We start from the raw sequence: 19962 nt of genomic DNA on the forward strand, positions 1-19962 counted from the left end.
ACACACACTGATCATTAGGTTTGATATGAGCAGGTCCTGACTGCTGAATGTACACACTTCCAACACAAACCAGAAGACAGAAATACAACTTAAACAAGAAAGAAGACTTAAACCTGGTTTAAAGCAGAAACACTGTAGAAGTGAATTAAGTCCAAATTAGACTGGTTAGAGTTTAGCCTAAGTTGTAACAGAAGTAAGACTGAAGTGGTTCTGGGGAAACTGGTACTGACTGTGAGTGTAGAACTGGGTGAACTGGTTCAGGTAGGAGCAGAGTTCAGCTGGAAAATGTTTTGTTGGTTCGTCCAGGAAGCAGAGCGAGGAGACAGCCCAGCAACGTGGAGACAGAACCAGAACCTGGACGTCTGCTTCCTCCTCTGACTCCGCCCCACTCCTCCTCCATCATCTACAGCAACAAGAAAAGGACAAACTGCACCTAAAACAACACTTTGAATCTTTTCACTGGCAGTTAAAATCTGCACCTGTCTGAAATAACCATGAGAAGGTGTTGTGGGGTTTTGCGGACCTGGTCGTGTTCCTGCAGGCGGCGGTCGAGCTGCTGCAACCTGTACAGGTGAAACTCCTGCTGCAGCTCGGCCGACTCGCTCAGGTTCTTCAGCATCTGCTGAGGGAAGCGACTCGGGAAGCAGCTGCCGATATGATCGATCACAGCGCTCTCCAACCACACATTCCCCTGAGCCAGCAGCCGGTCGCCCAGGTAGTACCTGAGGAAAGAGGAGACGTCAGTGGGGTTTCATACCTTCCACTGTCATGTAACATTTGTTAGCAGTCTGTTATTCTAACTGCAGCTGTGTCGGTTTCATGGCGTTCAGACCTGTAAAAGTGCTCAAAGGTGTTGGCGAGCTCGAGGCCCGACAGGAAGAGCATTGGCTCCAGAAACTGTTGCAGTCGCTCCAGAGTCTCCACGCTGCCGGACGCCGCGCCGCTCGCCTGGATCATCTGATCGATGTACTGAGCGAAACGCTCGCTCACCTGCACACAGAGAAAACACTGTCATCACACATCAACTACAACCGAAGTTTAACCTGAGAAAAACCTGGGTTAGAAACAAGAAGCAGGGTCAGACCGGAATTATTTGCATGTCTCTGAAGACTCAGAGCTTTAAGTCTGGCTTAAACCAGAGTTGGTCTAGAGCAACACATGAGACCGACCTAAAAAATCCTGGCAGATTTATGAGCAAGGCTACAAGGAGGGAGACCTGACTTAAGCCAGGCTTAATCTTGTCGTGGAGGCTTACTGTACATGCACGGTCCTGAGGGCTGACTGTCGGGTTAAGACAGAGTTAACCCAGACTAAGAGGCATTAAACAGGAGTCATGTTCATGGTTCTGAGGATGGAGAGCTGTGGTAAGTCTGTTTAAACCAGAGTTATGGTGTTCACACCTGATTTTAGCCTGGTTAACGATCATCCATAATTCACATACTCAAGTGCTGCTAACCTGGTTTATACATGTCTGAAGAAGGGTTTATAGTCTGGTTTAAACTTGACTTCATCTTTGGTTTAAAGGTAGGTGCGTGCACATCCTGTTATATACACAGGAAACCTACCAAAAAACCTGCTTCATTCTTAAGCCAGGCTTAAATCAGACTTAAATCAGACTTAAATCAGACTTAGACCAGAGTTAACCCTGTCAGGACTTACATGCATAGCTTTGAGGATGGAGAGCTGCAGCAGTGCAGCAGAGAAGCCGTGTCGTAGGGCGAGGACAAAGGCGGTCTGCTGTCCAAACAGCTCCTCCATGGCGTTCTTCAGCCGCAGGTACAGAGTCCGGTAACGCTCCACGAAATCCAGCAGACTGCAGCTCGACTCCAGGAATTTCTTTACCTGAAGGGGGCGGGGTCATTTATATACCTTAATATTCTTTTCACCAAAAACATCTCAAAGGACAAAAATCTCATCTGGACCAAATCTCACGATGGTCCAGTGATATTGACCTGTAGCACCAATAGACCAACAAACATGGTCTTCTTACCTGCCGCTGTACCACCCCCTGCCAACAGAGGGCGATGCCTGCGATGCTGCTGCTGCTCTTCACTTTGGGCTTGGCTGAGGAAGATGAGGAGGAAGAAGAGGCAGCGGCGGTGTCTTTGTTTTTACCCTCTTTGCCGTCTGGAAGAAAAAATGAAAAAGGCTGATTTTCTGGATGAAGATCGTCATTGATGAATCTGACCAGAAAAATGAAACGGAAATGAAACAGCAGCCAGAAACACAAAGATAAAGCCGTGCCTCTGCTCTGTCCTTCCTTTCCATCTGAAAAGAAATCACATCAGTGTCGTGACTACAATGGGAACAGGAAGTCTGCAGTGAAAATAAGAGCAGTCCAAACTGAAAGAAAAAGATGGAGTGTAAACGCGACCTGATGATTCAGGTTTGTTTTTTTGAAGCTGAATGTTTCAGTCGGTTCAGACGAGGAGGAGAAAGTGTCGACTGACGCCCCCTGCTGGATGTTTACGTCACAAATCATCAGAGAATTTTTAATTTAAAAAAGTTTAAATTCTAAGTACGGCACCAAATGTGGATTCATCCGCCACTGAAAATAGTCCCCAACAAAATTCCTCCTGTTTGATAAAAACTGTTTTAGGCAATCAGAGACTTTTTATGAATGAAACTATATATTTGTGAGGAGTTTTTAAAGATTGAATCACAGCCAAAAACCAAACTTAAACTTCAGTGTTAGCAGATCATCTGTTGTTTGACAATTCAGAGGTCAAACAGCAGGAGGCGACGCAACAACTTCCTGTCCTCATTTGGACACATGAAATGTCACAGAGCAGCAGCGTAAACAAACAGAATGCAGCAGACCGCCTCTGAACTCAGCTCTTACTTACTCTTCAGCTCTTTGCTTCTGTTGAGACCTTCTGAAAACAAAATAAACTCTTTAAACATGGAGGAGTAAAAAACCTCAGTGTTCATCCTCAGCACGACGCAAACTTCTGTCTTTCCAGCTGATGTTGATACAAAATAATCCTCATGCTGATGCTGTTCATTTCTGCTCAGGCTTTTCCTGCTAACATGATGTACGTGACGCCTGGAGCTCTACATTGGTTTTTTAACAGATGAAACAAACAAGCTCTAACATGTTATCAGTGTGTTAGAGGAGCTGGGAGGTGGGAGTTTCCTTTTTGACACAGCTAAGCTAACTGTTTTCCCCTGCTTCCAGTCTTTCAACTGTCTGTTGACTCACAGAGAAAGACAAGAAGTTGGTCTTATTTTAGTTTTTTTACTTTAATTCCAGCAGATTATGAAAACTGAAAACTACATCTCAACAGACGAGAGCAGGAATAAACTGGAGCAATTGTTTGTTTGACACGGTGCTGTCTGGTGTTTCCTGTGTTTGTGTCGGTGTCTGTTGTGTTTGTGTCGGTGTTTGTGTCGGTGTTTGTTGTGCTTTGTGTCGGTGTTTGTTGTGTTTGTGTCGGTGTCTGTTGTGTTTGTGTCGGTGTTGTTGTTTGTTGTGTTTGTTGTGTTTGTGTCGGTGTTTGTTGTGTTTGTGTCGGTGTTTGTTGTGTTTGTGTTTGTGTTGTGGTGTTGTGTCGGTGTTTGTTGTGTTTGTGTCGGTGTTTGTTGTGTTTGTGTCGGTGTCTGTTGTTGTGTTTGTGTCGGTGTTTGTTGTGTTTGTGTTGTTGTGTTTGTGTCGGTGTTTGTTGTGTTTGTGTCGGTGTCTGTTGTGTTTGTGTCGGTGGTTTGTGTCGTGTTTGTTGTGTTTGTGTCGGTGTTTGTTGTGTTTGTGTCGGTGTCTGTTGTGTTTGTGTCTGTGTTTGTTGTGTTTGTGTCGGTGTTTGTTGTGTGTCGGTGTCTCAGACTCACTGGATTTGACGGGCGGTTTCAGCTCCTCACCGTCCGGTCGGCTCGTGTCCACATGGACCAGCAGGTGAGTGAGACGTCTCACTCTGGAGTTAAAGATGGCCGCCCGGCTCTTACAGCGGCGGGCCGACTCGGCGTTATCCAGGTACTCACTGAGCAGCCAGGACAGAGGGCTGGACACCGAGGATTCTGGGTAAACAGAGAGAGTGTGTGGGCTTGAACTGCTGTCCTCTATGAGGACTGATACAGATGATGAGATTTATTTATGGTGAAAATGGTGTGTGTGTGTGTGTGTGTGTGTGTGTGTGTGTGTATACCTGACAGTGTGATGCTGTGGACGATCGGGGTGATCAGAGCCTCCCAGCAGGTTCGACCCAGAGCTTCAGCCGCCTCAGCGTCCGGCAGGAAACGATCCGCAAACATCTGCTCATGTCTGAGAGCGCTGTTCAGTCTGCGCACGCACACGCACACGCACACACACACACACACACACACACACAGAGTTTATTAGAGCATGTTTTGTGAGGTCACAGTGACCTTTGACCTCTGACCACCAAATTCTGATGAGTTCATCTTTGAGTCACGTTGCTTCTGAGACATCGACCTGCTCTGAGCTGCAAACAGCACCGACAGTAATATTCCTGCTAATGAAGCTGCAGTAGCAGCCGTAGTACTCAGAGTATTACTGCAGTATTTCCTCTTGTTTCTCGTACTTGTTGAAGAGCTGCAGCAGCTGCGTCTTGTCCTCCATCACCTCCTGACACCAGGTGTGGGCCTTGGTGCTGTAGAACAGGTAGGTCCGACAGCACAGCTGCTCCTTGAACACCGGCCAGAACGTCGGCTTCGGACCCAGAACCTCAAACCCGTGGACCCGGGTGTCGATACCACCCTGTTAGAGAGAGGAGAGGGCGGGGGTCAGGGGGGTCAGGATCCTACAGGAGGAGATCCACCAAACAGAACCAGAGCTGGACTCAGAGTCTGACCTGCTGACATCTCTTGACCCTGATCTGGATGATGGACCAGAACCTGGTCATGTTCTCCAGCAGAACCACTCGACTGGCCGACGGAGTCACGTTCACCTGCACAAGAGACAATAAGACCTCAGCTGACTGCAACACCTTTCTGTTTCTGATGTTTGACCTCTGACCTCTGAGCAGCTCAGTATCAGTGACAGACTCACTGTGTTGAGCTCCGTGTTGATGTTGGTCGGGTCGTCTCCTCCCAGAACCAGGATCCGGGCCTGGCATGTAGCTCGAGTCCTCACTCGCCACCAGGATGGCGAGTTGTCTGCACAACAACACGACAGAGGCTGATCAGTCTGCTGCAGTGCTAACGCAGGTGTGAGTGTTAACAGGTGTGGGTGTTGTGTGTCCAGGTATGAGGAGCGTGACCTGGGTTTTACCTGATGACGACTCCTTTGTGCATGTAGATGTTGATGAAGTGTGAGCCCGTGCAGCCGTTGGACTCCCAGTATGTTTTCGGGTTCTTGTCGGTCAGTTTGTTTGCTCGATGGTGATTGGACGAAACCTCCACCTTCTCCCAGCACTTATCCTCCTTCAGCTCCACACTGGACCCTGAACACAACACCAATGACGTCAGTCAGGATCTTTGAGCTACAGGCTTCACAGAAAAGTAAATGAACATGTTTCCATGTGTGTAGTTTATTTACAGTCAGCTGTCAGACCTTGGCAGAGATTCCTGAGGAACACGTCAAAGAAGGGGATGTTGATTGGCTGATGGCTGCGGCGATGCTCCTCGATCTGACCCAGCACCATCTGATGGTTTCAAACACAAAAATGTCATTAATGATCACCTGTGACCTGATTAACAGGTGATCACGATAATTACTTCTAATTACACAGTTTATTGATTTTCTCCATTTTTGATCATGAAGCATGAAGCAGGTCTCAGATATTCAAGTTTAAAGACCAAACACTCTGCAGGCGTCACAGGACGAAACAAAGATGCTGTTTCCGTGATCAGGTAAATAAGACAATGGGATTTTTTCATTGTGTTTCAAAGTTTCTGATCCTTCAGGTTTAGTTGATCAGATCATCTTCACAGATGAACACCACTGTTCTGATGTTTGAAGTAAGACGCTAATGTTAGGCTATAAACCAACTACACCACGGTCACATGACGTCAACGTCTCCACCACTAAGCTTCCAACTGGTCATTTCATTTAGCTCTGAGCTCTTCTACAAAAGCCTTTCTTCTTAGAAAGTTAGTGAGAGTTTGAAAGAGCGTGAGTAGAAACACAACGAGGCTGTAAAGGTGGACTGGTGAGTAGATGGGTTTTCATGTTAACGTCCCCGACAACCTCTGTAGTCTCATTTAGACACTCGTTAGCAACAGGAAGTGCTAACGTGCTAACTGACTTCCTGGTTGTAGGGTCAGTCCTGCAGAGCTCTGTTGGCTCAGTGGTTTACCTGGATACACCCTGCGAGGACGCTGGTGGTCATCTTCTTGTAGAGGCTGGCGTACTTCTCACAGTCCGTGATGAGGTCTCGGAGCTCAGTGACCAGGAGCAGGTTGGTGCTGTGTTTGTCCAGAGCTTTCACCAGAGCCTCTTTGGTTCCCAGACGACACATCACCACCGCGTAGTCTTTGTTCAGAGACGCCAGCCGGTACAGGAAGCGGATGAACAGCTGAACCACCTGTTGGACCAATCACAGCAGGTTAATGTGTGTCAAACAGCAGGTTTGTTTCTCTGCTTTCAGCTGTGAGTCCTGACCTCTCTGTCGTTGATGAAGGCCGTCATGGAGGACAGGCAGGGCTCGATGCTCTCGTGCCACGGCAGCACGTCCTCCTGGTAGTTCTCCAGAAACTTGTTCAGGATCCTGCAGGAAAAAAAACACAATCAGACGAGCTTCATCACCACAGCAACACGTCACACAGAGATGAGCCTGTGGTTGGTCAGTACCTGAGGATGGAGAGCTGCACAGCCCGGTCGGCTCGGTGCTGCTCCATCAGACGGACCAGGTCCTGGTAGGTGTCACGACTGTGAGTCACCTGCACAAATAAATCAGAAACACACAGAGACGGATCAATAAAAGATCAGATAATCAGGCAGCTGGAGACGTTTGTTGATTAAACCTGAGTGACGTCAGCGCTGCAGAAACAGAAGAAGCTGCTGCTTCCTGAACACAGAGACAGACATGTTGTAAAAATACACGGTGGGTCGCAGCTGTGTGACCATCTGGACTAAATAATATATTATAAATATTAAACATGGTCAGTATTTCTGATCAGCAATCCTGTTTGGGGGGGGGCACAGAGGAGAGCTGAACACGCTCTCTGTGGATCATCACATGGGACAGAAACAAGAGACGTGGTCGTCCTCCATGTTTGTTTCCTCTGACGTGGTCAGATGTGGAGCTGAGTTGTTGGAGGTGAATCTGTTAGTGTGTGGTGTGTTGGACGTCACACACTGTGACAATCTGACGTGATCTGTCCTCGAGTGTCTTTCTACATTAGTTTAGATTTTAAAATCTGTTAGTGTGAACTTTAATTTAGTGTCAACTAATGAAGTCACTAAATTATCACGATCATTAAAATACAGCAGCAAGTTTTTATGATGAGGTTAAAAAACACAGGTGTTGGATCAGCAGGTAAATGACCGGTGTGTGTGTGTGGTGTGTGTGTGTGTGTGTGTGTGTGGTTACCTGGCTGCGCTCCTCCTCCAGCTGTGAGGCGTCGTCACACAGCAGCTGCTCCAGAGTCTGGATCACCTCTTTCGTGGCCGTCAGCTCCTTCAGACTCACCACCAACATCTGCAGCTCCGTGTCTTTAAAGTCCAGCTGCTCACGACACTCTGCAGGAGACACACAAACAACAACAGCACAACAACACAGTGAACACAACAGGTTCAACAGAACTAATCTCTACCATTAAATCTGCTTTTATTATGAAGCTGAGAGATGTTTTAATCTGATGCGTTTCTTTTGTCTGCACCTCTGGGTTTCTGTGCCCTGAGCTCAGACTCTCAGGCTCATCTGCTTTACACACACTCTCACAGGTTAACACCTGAAGAAAGGACTGGTCTCAGATCAGATCAGTCTCCCTGTCTCACCTTTGCTCTCCAACTTGTGGACCATGGAGATGTGGTTGAGGGCGATGATGGCGAGCATGGTCTCGGCTCGGGACAGAGTCAGACACTTCTTGAGGACGGCGGTGACGTCGCAGGCCACCAGCTGCTCCGCCAGGCTCTTATGGTTGGAGATGAGCATGATGATGACGAGCAGGCCGTTACGCACCGACAGCATGCAGCTGCACAGACCATCAACATCGACAATCAGCACACAGGAAACAGAGAGAGACAGAAACACCTGAAGCAGTGGTCCGTTACCCTTTAGTGTTGAGCATGAGGTCGATGGCGGCGGGGATGGCTCCCAGCAGGCCTCTGGAGCCCTCGGGCGTGGCTGAGCCGATGCTGGCGAAGATCTCCAACATCATCTGAGTGCCGGACTCAGAGAGAGGAAGACTGCTGCCGACGCTGCGGAGGTCGTGTTTACTGGCTCCAGTGATCACCTTCAGAGTCTGACAGAGGAAACAGAGGGTCACACACAGGTCAGAGGTCAAACTGGTCAGAGATGATGTGTGACCTGTTAAAACCTGTGATCAAACAATTTATTATTTTCCATCTTTTTGAGTGTAAATGATTGGACAGGATCGCCATATATCAGCACCAGACTCCATAGAGAAAAACAGGGATTTAACCAGGAGCTGCTGGAATACCACTGCCTCCATCTGTTAGTGTGTCTGTGTTACTGTGTGGCTAATCTTAAAGCCTCAGTACATATTCACAGTAAATCTCGGGGGGGGGGGTTTCTCACCGCGAGCGCCAGCTGCTGAACGTGTGTGACGGAGGAGAACTCCTGCATGCAGGACAGGATGGCTTTAACTCCGCCCTCTGTGGCGAAGGAGACCCTCCACTCGTACTTCAGCATGAGGAGGTGGGTGAGTCTCAGCGTGCTGACCACCAGGTCTTTGGAGGACGAACCCAGCAGCTCCACCAGCAGCTTCAGCACCTTGTCCCTGTCGGAGAAGAAGAAAGAGGTTCAGAGATTATCTGCTGTCCTGGTCCGGCTCCGTGTATTTCCTGGAACACTCTCCTTACCGTATGGTCTGGGCAGAGTCGCTCCTCATGGAGTTTTTCTCCTGGGACCCCTTCTCCTCCAGCAGCCTGGTGATGAAGAGGACAGCGGCCAGCTGCTGGGCCTGGTCTGAGCCCGACCCCCCCTTCCTCAGGATGTCCACCACCTCCCCCAGCTTCTCCAGCGCCGTCTTCTTCCCCTGGACTCGCGGGTTGTTAAACACTGCAGCGAGGTCAGGACACAGGAGGTCACACACAGGTCACATTCACAGTTTTATCCCCCCCCCCCTCCTCCCCTCTCTGGACACCTGTCCCCCCACACACACCTTTCATCTTATCCTCCAGGTCATCGGGGTATTTGCTGTCGTCCTCTGTCGGCAGCTCGCTCTCCGTCTCTGAGCTGCCGAGGCCTGAATCTGCAGGAATCTCCTTCTTTGCTTTCTTAGAGACGGAGCCCATCGCTGAGGAAGAGGAGGCCGAGGCTGCCGATGAAGACGAGCAGCTCTGTGCTCCTCCTCCACCTCCTCCTCCTCCTCCACCTGCTCCTCCCAAACCTGACGAGCCCAGAGAGCTTTCAGCTGAAAACACAGCACAGTCAGACTCACTGAGGCTGTTGGATATGAACAGAGAGACGTTGTGTTTGGAGGCGTTTCTCACCCAGCAGCTCTTCGTCCTCCAGACATCCTCCTCCTCTCCTCAGGTAGTGTTTGGAGAAAGCGTGGGAGCAGAGCAGGTCGCTCAGGCACGATGATGGCAGCTTCTGCTTCAGGTAGTGAAGCAGCTTCTTGGCCACGTCTCCGGGGACGGAGAGGCTGATCAGAGACGAGTCGTCCAGCTCGCCGTCCTGCAGGGAGATTCAGAAAAAAGTTTCCGTCTGTTAGTGTTTCTGACATCAGGGCAGGGGATTAAAGAAACCTGCTTTATCCGCTGTGTGAACAGAAAGCAGAGTTAATAAGCAGCAGGCCTTTACAGATTAAGACTGGGTGAAACTAACAGACTTATTTCCTCTGTTGAACTGCAGGTGAACACCTCAGATTTTCTCCTGTTTCCTATGTGAGTGAAAATTCATGTGCAGTAATAATAGAGCTGCACCTCACTCTGTAAACATTCACCTGTCTGAATATACACCTGAAACAGGCTCAACCAGTAACACGTCAGCACAACACATGCTGACAGTGTCAGCAGCCCAGCAGTCCTAGCTAGCCTGCTACCAATGTTAGCTAAATATGCTATCAGAAAGCTCATTTGTTTTGATGCTAACTTCCTGTCTGTCCAAACTCTGCTGGTTTTTTAAATATTTGAGGAAAACCACATCAGAGATCTGGAGGTTTCCACGGCAATGAACAGACGTTCAGGCACAGAGCTGCGTGGGAAGGAGGAGTAACTCTAATGTCACAGATTCAGGCTGAGGTTTGTTATCCAGAAAAAACACTGGAAACACTTCAGAGCCTGAGTTTCCCAGCATGCCTCCTGGTCTGTGTGTGTTACCTGGTCGTCGAGGCTCTGCAGCAGGACGCCGTTGACCTCCTGCTGCTGTTTGGGCTCCAGCTTCTTGATGAAGAAGAGGATCTCCCACCACTCGGCTCTGCTCAGAGCCGTGGGCTCCATCTGCAGACCCTCAGACAGGTAGGGCAGAGAGTAGAGGCCGCCGGGAGGCTTCGAGAAGAACGTCTGGCTCACTGAGGGACAAGAGGAAGACATTGTGTCAGACAGGTGTGCAGACAGGTGGACGGTCAGGTAAACTGTCAGGGGTTGAGTGTTACCTGCGGTGAGTTTGAGCGTCTCTGTGAGAGACGAGGCTTTCTCCTGCGTCTCCTTCTCGGCCTGACTGCTGCTGCCGCTGCCCAGGATCTCCACCATGTGCCAGTGGACCCAGTAAGTCCTGGACAGGGAGTTCCAGTACACCTGAACGCCACACAGACACAGAGCACGTTAAAGGACAGGTGGGGGTCGGAGACAAGTTAGTATTTTTAAATATTCCTCCAACCAGCAGGAGGAGCTGCAGCCTCCATCAGCTCCATCAACAGAAAATTAATAAGCAACTATTCTGATAAACAATTCATCCATTTTTCCATTTTTCTGACAAAACCACTAAATATTTTCTTTGGTTTTGCTGCTTTTCTGCGACAGGTGGTGTGGGCGTTTCCTCACCTGAACAGGTGGCGAGCCGTCGTTGCTGTAGCGAAACTCTCCCTCGTCCCCGGCGCTCACCTCCTCGTAGTCCTCCAGCATGCGGACCATCATGCCGCTCTTCAGGTTGTCCTGGACATACTCCACATAGGCCGAGCGGCTGGCGAAGTCAGAGCGCGTCTTGAATCCATTTCCTGTCTTCTTCTTTGGTGGCGTGGCAACAGGCGCTGCGACAGAGGAGCTGGCGGTGATAGTGACGGGGGAGGCGCAGAACCGAGGCTGGAAGATGGACCTGAGGACGGGGCGGGACCCCTCGTCCGCCTGCTCCTCCCCACAGACCCCGCCTCCTCCGGGGCGGTGGGTGGAGCCATCGGGGGGCTGGCGGTTCCGGTCCCAGCCCATCACCCGGACAAGCTCCGAGATCAGGTTGGCCATGGCCATGGTGAAGTCGAACTCCCGCTGCACCCGCAGGTGCTCCGTCTGGTGGGCGGTGCTGGAGGAGGAGGTGGAGGCGGGGGAGGGGCTGGCGTCCTGTCTGTCAGAGCTTGACTCCGCCCCCGCCGTGTTGAGTTTGTCCATCAGAGACGTGACGCACAGGTAACGCTTCACCAGAGAGAACAGCAGCTTCCCAGGAATCTGAACACAGAGAACATTAAACAGCTTCATACTGCGCTCTGATTGGCTCCAGACTAATGGTGACGTCACAGCAGGTATGTCCAGGTGTTCAACGGTGAAAGGTGAGATTTAAGGTGAGCTCAGCCTCAGCGTGGTACACCTGTCTTTACCTGGAGGACGTCAGGTCCTCGTCTGACATCGGGCTGTTCATATACAGGTGTTGTCAGAGCAGAGGTGAGGTGTTTACCTGCGGCAGGTGAATGCCTTCAAAGGAGATGCCGTGCTCCTCCGATGACGTGGTCTCAGCGAACAGCTCCAGCAGAGTGTAGCGGTTATCAAAGTCCATGTGCTGCTCGATGCCGTCCTGCTGACTGAGAGACAGCAGCACGTAGGCTCGACTTCCTGCAGAGGACACAGACAACACACCGTCAACACCTGACTCACCTGGACGAGCTCACCTGTCTGTTACAGTGACTGAGCTCGATATGATTCAGGAAACATTTCAAACAGCAAACTGCTCAGAGTTTTTATAAAGTGTTTCATTATGGATCAGTCCTCCAGGACCAGAGGGGTCTACGTCAGGACTCAGTGTGGGGAACTCGTCTCCGTCAGGCGGAGGACTCGGGGATGTGGGCGGAGGTTTGATCTGCAGCAGCAGAATTAAAAAGTGAAGCAACGGAGAAACAGTCGACTCATGCTGCTTCGCTGCTCTCAGGGTGAGAAGCTTTAAAACCACAGGAGTCATGTGACTGACAGAGACCTGTGAAAAGCAGCGAGGTCTCACTGTTTCTACAGAGGCTAATGAGCTTTAGCTTTAAAACTCATCCCTGTCGCCATGGTTACACTTGGCGTCCACACTACTGCAGTTTTCAGAGACCTTAGGACACAATCATACAGACGCCCACATTCACTTCCTGGTTTCATCTTTCACAACGTATCCTTCTCTGATTGGTCACACTCTGACCAATCACTGTGTTTGTGTTTGTTACGTCTGATACCAAAATATCATCGTGTGCAGCTTTAAAGCCGCTGCAGTAAAAACAGACGTCATCATCGTCCCTCTTCAGTAAACGTACAGTCGTGTCTCGTGGGGTCAGTTTTCCCTCTCTCTGGTCCCAGGCAGTGACCGAGTGAACTCAACTTCCTCTCTGAGACATTTTGATCATTGAAACAAGAAGGAAGAAGAACAGCACTCAGTGTTTCTCTGACTTTTACGTATGTGTGTCACCTCACTGTTCTCACAGGCCGTCATTTATTCACATTCATATCTACTGAGTAAAAGTTCTGCAGCTGCGACAGGACTGAACTTTATCTGTTTGTTTGAGTCTAATTCTCCTGCAGCTTCAAGTAAAATAAAGTTTAATGAATAAATGAAACTGACTGAAGCTCAGTTTCAGCTGATGATGACTGAGTCGCCTCTTCATCTCCTGGCTGCTAAGAAAAGGGTGATGATGTCATTTCCTGGTTGACATGGGACAGTCTGAATCTGACTTCCTGTTTGGTCCAGTTTGTTTCAGAGACTCCCACAGTAAAGTGGACCCATGTGAACCTCCAGAGTCTGAGACAGAGTCTGAGTCTCTGTGATGCTGCTGCCTTGATCTGTTTCCTGCAGCAGAATCTTTGGATGTTGAGATGAGAGTGAAGTATTTTAGGATCATTTCAGGCCTTCAGAGCTCAGCTGTCTTCACAGTCAGGACTCAAACACAGAGCAGATATGTTATCATCACTGTGAGACTTTCAGTTCAAGCTGGATTGATTTTCATTATGTAAAGGTTGAGTTGAAATGATTCATGACCTGGTTCCTCTGCAGACACATGAAGCAGCTTAAACTGTAAAGGTTCATTCAGTAAAACAGCTTTTACTGTCCTGAACTCGTCACACACCTCAGTAGCTGTGGGTTAGTGTTAGGTGACTACATGTGTTTGTTAGTTTCCGTTCTCTTTAGTTAATCTTACAGTATTTTCACACTGAGTGAGATTTTTTCCACACGATTCATTTTCAAGCTGAGTTCTTTCACACACAACACAAACACTACTGCTTTTTCCACAAGGAGGTGGATTTTTCTGAGCGTTCACACTGAATAAACTCTTCTGTCTGAGGCTCTGGGTCAAAGGATCCTGGTGGTCGGTCTCTGCCTCCTCAGGTGCAAACTGTCCCACAAACTGTCCCACAAACATCCTAAACTATGTCCACGACCTTCAGCATTGTTGTGTTCTGTATTCATGTCACACTGAGTGTCGTTCTGAGGATGATCTGCTGTAGAGACATTATCTGTCTGTTCTTATTGGAGCTGTTATTATTCATATTTCTTTTATCTAAGATGACTGTTTTGTTGTTGTTGACAGTGAAGAGTCAGAGAGGAAACATCAGGGACTCAACCAAAACGTCAACCAATGACAGCGCTCCGTTACACCAGGTGATTCAGAAATAAAAAGAAAGAGCGACTGACAGACTCCAGCTTGTTAGGACAAATAAAAACAGCTAAATCAAACCCAGCCCTACTGAAAAAACAAGAAGACATAAATCAACACTTCATCTACACAAGATCAACGTCAAAAACTCTAATATGACCAAGTGGTTTTCATTTGAATACGTACACCTACCATCCTCATCTTCTCCCAGAGAACACACAGGAAAATATCTGAGAGGAGACTGAGGCTGTTCATGTTCAGGTAAAAACAGCAGCAGTCTGTTTGTGTTGTTCCTGTTCCCCTGTACTCTGATTACTGTACATGAACAGAGTACTTAGTTCTTCATGAAGCTGAATCTGTCTTTAATAGAGGATCTCTGCAGCAGCTGGCTCCACCCACTCCACCCTCCCATCCAATCACAGAGCGTCTCTCTGCTGCGCTGGTTTAAACCAACGTTTAACTGATCTGTGGTCAGAGTGAGACCTCTCCTCCGGGTTCGTGTTATCTGCTCTGTGTGATGTGGATCTATAACGAGGCTCGTGTCTTTGTTTCCTGATGACTCATGGGAAAAACTCTCAGCTACTCCTCGCCCAGGATTTTCTTCACGTGACCAAAAAACGAGAGAATAAACAGCAGGCAGTGACGGAGCAGGGAGGAGGAAATAAGGTCGGTATGTGAAATTTTAACACAGCTTCGGCTTGGACGGAGCAGGACGCTGAGAGTCTGACAGTGTTTAACAATCAGTGAGGACACAGACACACACAGACCAGACGGTGACAGCAGTGAAGTGACCAATGAGAGAAGAGCAAAAATCCAGAGACACCAAGCTTTACACAACCACTGTTCACATGTCTCCACTCAGTGTTAGCTGGTCATTACAAGTACTCAAATACTACAGTAAAAGTACCAAAACAAGTACAAATACTTTACCAGGGAAGTCCTGCATTCAAAGTAAAGTACACAGGTATCCTCAGCCTCAGCAGTAAAAGTGCAACAGAGACAGTAACAGACACACTGACAGATGGAGGCAGTGGTATTCCAGCAGCTCCTGGTTAAATCCCTGTTTTTGTCAATGGAGTCTGGTGCTGATATATAGAGATGTTTCTGGTTAAACTAAAAGGATCTGACTCTTAAAAAGCTCTGTAGGAATCCTGACAAGTTCACCTCCGCACAGAGACCCCCAGAGACCTGCAGAGACCTGGAGAGACCTGCAGAGAACTGAGAGCTGGGTATGGAGCCGGGTCTGGAGCCGGGTCTGGTTGCGGTCCACAGCAGCCTGTGTTTCCGTGTTTAATAAAAGCAGTGATGAATCCAGCTGACGTGTTGTAGCAGAGCACAGACCCAGACTGATCCATGCTGATCACTGAATCGATGGGTCGTTACAGCCTTACTGTCTTTAACTGTCACACACTGAGTCAGAGATGAACTGATGAACCTGAACGCACCGACCGTCTGATCAGGAGTAAATCTGAATAATCTCTCACAGTGTGAGATGTTTGGACTGACGACGGCCTTTCAAACAGAGCAGGGTGTTATGGGTAACCTGAGGCCACACACCCCCCCACTGGTTAGTCCAGCTTCCTGTCAGGAGACCGGGCTGAAACTCTAGAAGTGAACTGGACACCTCGAGTACACAGAGAAAGAGAAAACAACCACACGAACGACTGCAAACAACACGAGACAGGTGGAGACAGGTGAGTCTGTGATCATCTCAGCAGGACTTCCTGTCTCTACCTGAGCAGAGAAACCAGAGGAATCAAAGAGCTGCCGACCATCTCTCAGTTGATCAGCTGATCATCTCTCAGTCGGTCAGCTGACCCGCTGCAGGAGCGCCCACAGACAGTGAACGAGACAAACAGACCTTTCAGTGCTGACAGCTGAGAATAAACTTCACTACGTCTCCTCCATCAGCTCAGACTCCGTCGCTGCCTGCACCTTATTCACGCAGGTTTTCCTGCCTTACATCACAGGTGATGTCAGCAGGTTGGTTTAGTTTCACCTGCAGCATCAGTCCTGTTGCTATGGTTACCTGCAGCTCAGTAAACCCAGCTCTGTTCTTTAGGCTGAACGCGGTTTTAACAGACATCTGTCAGCCAATCAGAGAGCAGGACTCCCCCTGGTGGTGGAGGGGGTGGAGCTCTTCAGTGTGTGTGTGTGTGTGTGTGTGTGTGTGTGTGTGTGTTGATCAGGAAGCAGCTGTGTTTACCTGCGTCATGTGATGCGAGCGCTCGCAGCATCTTCCCGGCGCTACGTCTGGTCTGTGTCTCCTTGTTGCACAGCAGCTCCATCAGCAGGTTGAGGGCGCCCGTCTCCTTGAAGACGCCGACCAGCGAGCCGATGCTGGCGTAGGCGCTCAGGACGTGGATGGTGTGCGTGATGCTGATGGAGAAGTCGCTCTTCTTGGCCATCTGCTTCCGGGCTCGCCGCACCAGGTTCTTCACGTCCTCCTTCATGTCCGACAGCTCCACCTCATCGAAGGTGACGTCGGCCGGGAACTCGCCGCCGCTCCTCTGGCCTCCGTCGGCCATCTCGCCGCCCTGCTGCTTCTCCTGCGGCTGCAGGGGGCGCTGTGTGTCCGTTTTCCTCTTGCCCAGCAGGGTGGGGCAGTTGGCGTACACGTCCTCCGTCGACATCCACATCAGGATGTTCTCCGGTTTGGTTTCGCCAGATGTGGAGCCGCTGGACCCGCCCACCCCCGAGCCGCCACCGCCCGTCCCTCCGGCCTCGCTGGCCCCACCCCCGGTGCTGGAGCCGTCATCGATGGTGACGAGGCACCAGCGAATCAGGTACTCCGTCTGGCCATCATGGGTGCGGCGCTGACGGATCAGCTCCTCAGGATATGCCTGCAGCCTCGGGCCGAGCTGGACCAGCAGGTTCCCATTGCGGCGTTCGCCCACCATGGTCGCTGAGGAGACACGAGAGGAGACAGAGGAGGAGACAGAGGAGGGGACACGAGAGGAGACAGAGGAGGAGACAGAGGAGGGGACACAAGAGGAGACAGAGGAGGAGACACGAGAGGAGACAGAGGAGGAGACATGAGATAACTGAACATCACCTCTTGATAATCAATAGAAGAATCTGTAGATGAATTGATGAATTGTGATTAAATTGATGCTCAGTTGTTTTTCTGTCTCAGAAACTTTAAATCTAAAAACTGAATCTGACGTCTTTTTGATCACCTAAGTCTGGTCCTGGTCTCAGATCAGTTCTTGTCCTCGTCCGTTACAGTCTGATAAACTAACTGTATTTCAGACACTTTCACTTTCCTCTGTTCTTCCACTGAACCTGCTTCTTTTCATCACCTGTTTCCTTAACTTTCAGATCTGAGACCTGTGGACATCAGGTTTAGTTTTCTCCTGTGCAGCAGTTCCAGGTCCAGGTCCTGATCCTGATCATATTTACAGACTCTGATGGATCCACAGACACTCGGACCGAACCCTCTGTGTCCAGTGAAAAGCTGGTTATTGCTGCAGGGTTTAGTCGGGTGCCACCGTCCTGCTGCTCTCAGTGTGAATGAGAATTTTCATTTTCGGTTTGTGGAGCCGTGGTTCCTCTTTCTGCCTCAGAGCTGAGCAGCATGAGCTGCTGCTGGGCGTGTTGTCCACCGTCAGCACGGCACCGTCTAATACCTGGTCAAACTCTGACTAACCACTGAGTCTGTACTGCTCATGAGTTAGCCGAGGCCGTACAGCAGCAATGACACCGACACACTTTGATTTATTAAACACTCATGTGACTGTTACTGACATTACATGGCCGTTAACGACGCAGTCAGCTTGTTAACGGTTATGTAGTTGTTCATGTCCAGTAAATAGCCCGGCCCCTGATGTTGTAACGTTACCTGAACGCAACAGATAACAAGCTAGCCACAGATGCTAATGTTAGCAGCGGCTCCTGTTCTGAGTTTTCAGTTCACATTAGCTGCTAACTTCTCCTCACTTTAACAGAGCAACTTAATCTTTACCTGCTTAACTAGCTAAATGCTTATCTCGTCCACATTATCGACCTGTTTACTTGTTAAATCGTTATTGATAGCTAGCCATATGCACGCCGCACAGAGAACGTCACACCAAACTCCATTTCAAAATCTTCAGATTTTAAGTAACATTGACTATTGGCCATGATAGGATTTGATTTAAACACCAACTGAGGACATTTGGGGATTTTTAAGGAATCTTCTCGTTAATTCGGCATGTACATAATTCACCAGCTGTACTTTATCTAGATAGAGAAAGTCAACATCTGAACCCTCATGTCACCATCTGCCTTCTGACGCTAACATTATTTAGTGGAATAATTTTGTTAAAAACGAGTAAAATAGCTTTAAAAGTTAATCTTCTGTTAGATTTAGTGCGGTCTGATTGGTTAGACTGGTACAGTATTGAAGAGTGTATCCGATAAACCCATAAAATATCCAAAATACAATGTTAAGATTAGATTTTGTTGTTAATCAATACATCAGTGCTTAATTAGCAGGTTTTTAAACGCAGTTTGGTGCATCATTCCCTCGGTACAGGCGTTCGGCACATGTCGGGGTGAACTGTGTGTACAGTAACTATGGATGACAGCGCTCAGGAGCCGGGGCGGGCCTGCCCAGCTCTCCGCCCGGGTCAGGCAGGAAAGCGGCTCCGCTGACACACGCTCCGGCCCCAAGAAACAGCTCCAGAACAGGTGACTCCGGCTTACCTGCCGTGTCACAGACTTTCCCCTTGGTTTCTGTCTTCCCCCTCAAGCGCTGTTTTCTCTTCCGCCCTAACGTGTCGTTTCCCAGCCTGCTAGTGTTTGTTTTCTCGTTATCCACCGGAGGTCTGTGCTGTTGGATGCGCATTTGCGCACAGTGACAGGAACAGCATCACGGACAGCGTCTTCTTCGTCGACTACTTCTCATTCTTCTTCTTCGTGTTTATTGGCGGAACACAAACCGCAGTGAAAGCTTCGTAGCGCCCCCTGCTGTTTAAACTCATATAACAATAAAACATGAAATATATTCCTGCTTTGTTCTTCGGAATCATCTCATACCTGAAGTTAACCGGAAGAAAACCTTGAACTCACCGTCTGAATGTTTCATTGATCATCAGTGATACCGGTGTTAACTGTTGTTTTTTCATTTATTCTCCCAGAAAACAGTTTATTTATCACTGAACACACTGACTCTGAATGTCTGAACATTTCCAGTTTGGTTTGACCGTTTTTTCTTTTATCAAATCCACTTTTTATTCATTATCACTTCATTATTAACTTGCTTTTAATGTCACACAGCATCTGTTCTTAATGTTTTTCTCTTCAAACAACAAATAAAAACATTTTATTTTATATTTTTATAATCTTCTTGTCTTGTGATGTCATGGTGATGTCACTGTGATGTATTATTTCTGAGCTCATTAAATTAAGTTTTTAACGTGAATCAGATATCCCAGCATGCATTGTGTGAGAGTTAAAACCTGCCTCGTGTCTGTACTAAGTGGGTGTCGGAGTCCAGTCCTGGAGATGAACCCATGACTGTGGAGCTGCAGTCACGTGTCCTGGACAGCAGGGGGCGCTGACGTTTTGGTGACGAGTTGGTGAAAGTAATTTTTACTCAAACTCAGATGTCATTAATCAAAGATCCGAGAGAAGAAGAAGAAGACAGAGCGTTTCTCACGTGTTTTTATCACTGGTGGAAAGTAATTAAGCACTTTTAGTCAACAATTCTGAGGTACTTTTACTTTGGTGTTTCCATTTGAAGCCACTTTAATGTCTCACTTCAGTTCAGAGGGAACTTCACAGCAGCAGCTCTGTGATTATCAGACACATTTACATTTTACTGCACACTGTAAAAAAGAACACGCTGCTTCACCTGGCCTCTGAAAACTGAGTGAGGTGAGCTGAGGAACATTAAATAAAACAGTC

At 48.6% G+C, this 19962-nt stretch overlaps 1 protein-coding gene across 1 annotated transcript; it reads right to left on the reverse strand.

Annotated features, from left to right (window-relative positions):
• Positions 1–206: 206 nt before the first annotated feature.
• On the reverse strand, positions 207–18963 carry LOC108891781 (cullin-9-like). Its single transcript, XM_018689101.2, is given in 30 exon segments — positions 207–403; positions 524–722; positions 833–990; positions 1660–1842; positions 1991–2127; positions 2847–2876; positions 3826–4011; positions 4140–4273; positions 4536–4711; positions 4806–4901; positions 5003–5062; positions 5064–5109; positions 5225–5396; positions 5507–5597; positions 6252–6479; positions 6557–6662; positions 6746–6834; positions 7488–7636; positions 7895–8091; positions 8171–8361; positions 8658–8859; positions 8942–9140; positions 9244–9495; positions 9575–9761; positions 10406–10596; positions 10681–10822; positions 11069–11683; positions 11910–12064; positions 16280–16978; positions 18760–18963. Coding segments are annotated over 30 exon segments (5541 nt in total). The 5' UTR covers positions 18902–18963; the 3' UTR covers positions 207–274.
• Between the last annotated feature and the right edge of the window lie 999 nt (positions 18964–19962).

Source organism: Lates calcarifer, unplaced genomic scaffold (assembly GCF_001640805.2).
Source record: "Lates calcarifer isolate ASB-BC8 unplaced genomic scaffold, TLL_Latcal_v3 _unitig_2021_quiver_1052, whole genome shotgun sequence".
NCBI classification, from domain to species: domain Eukaryota; kingdom Metazoa; phylum Chordata; class Actinopteri; family Centropomidae; genus Lates; species Lates calcarifer.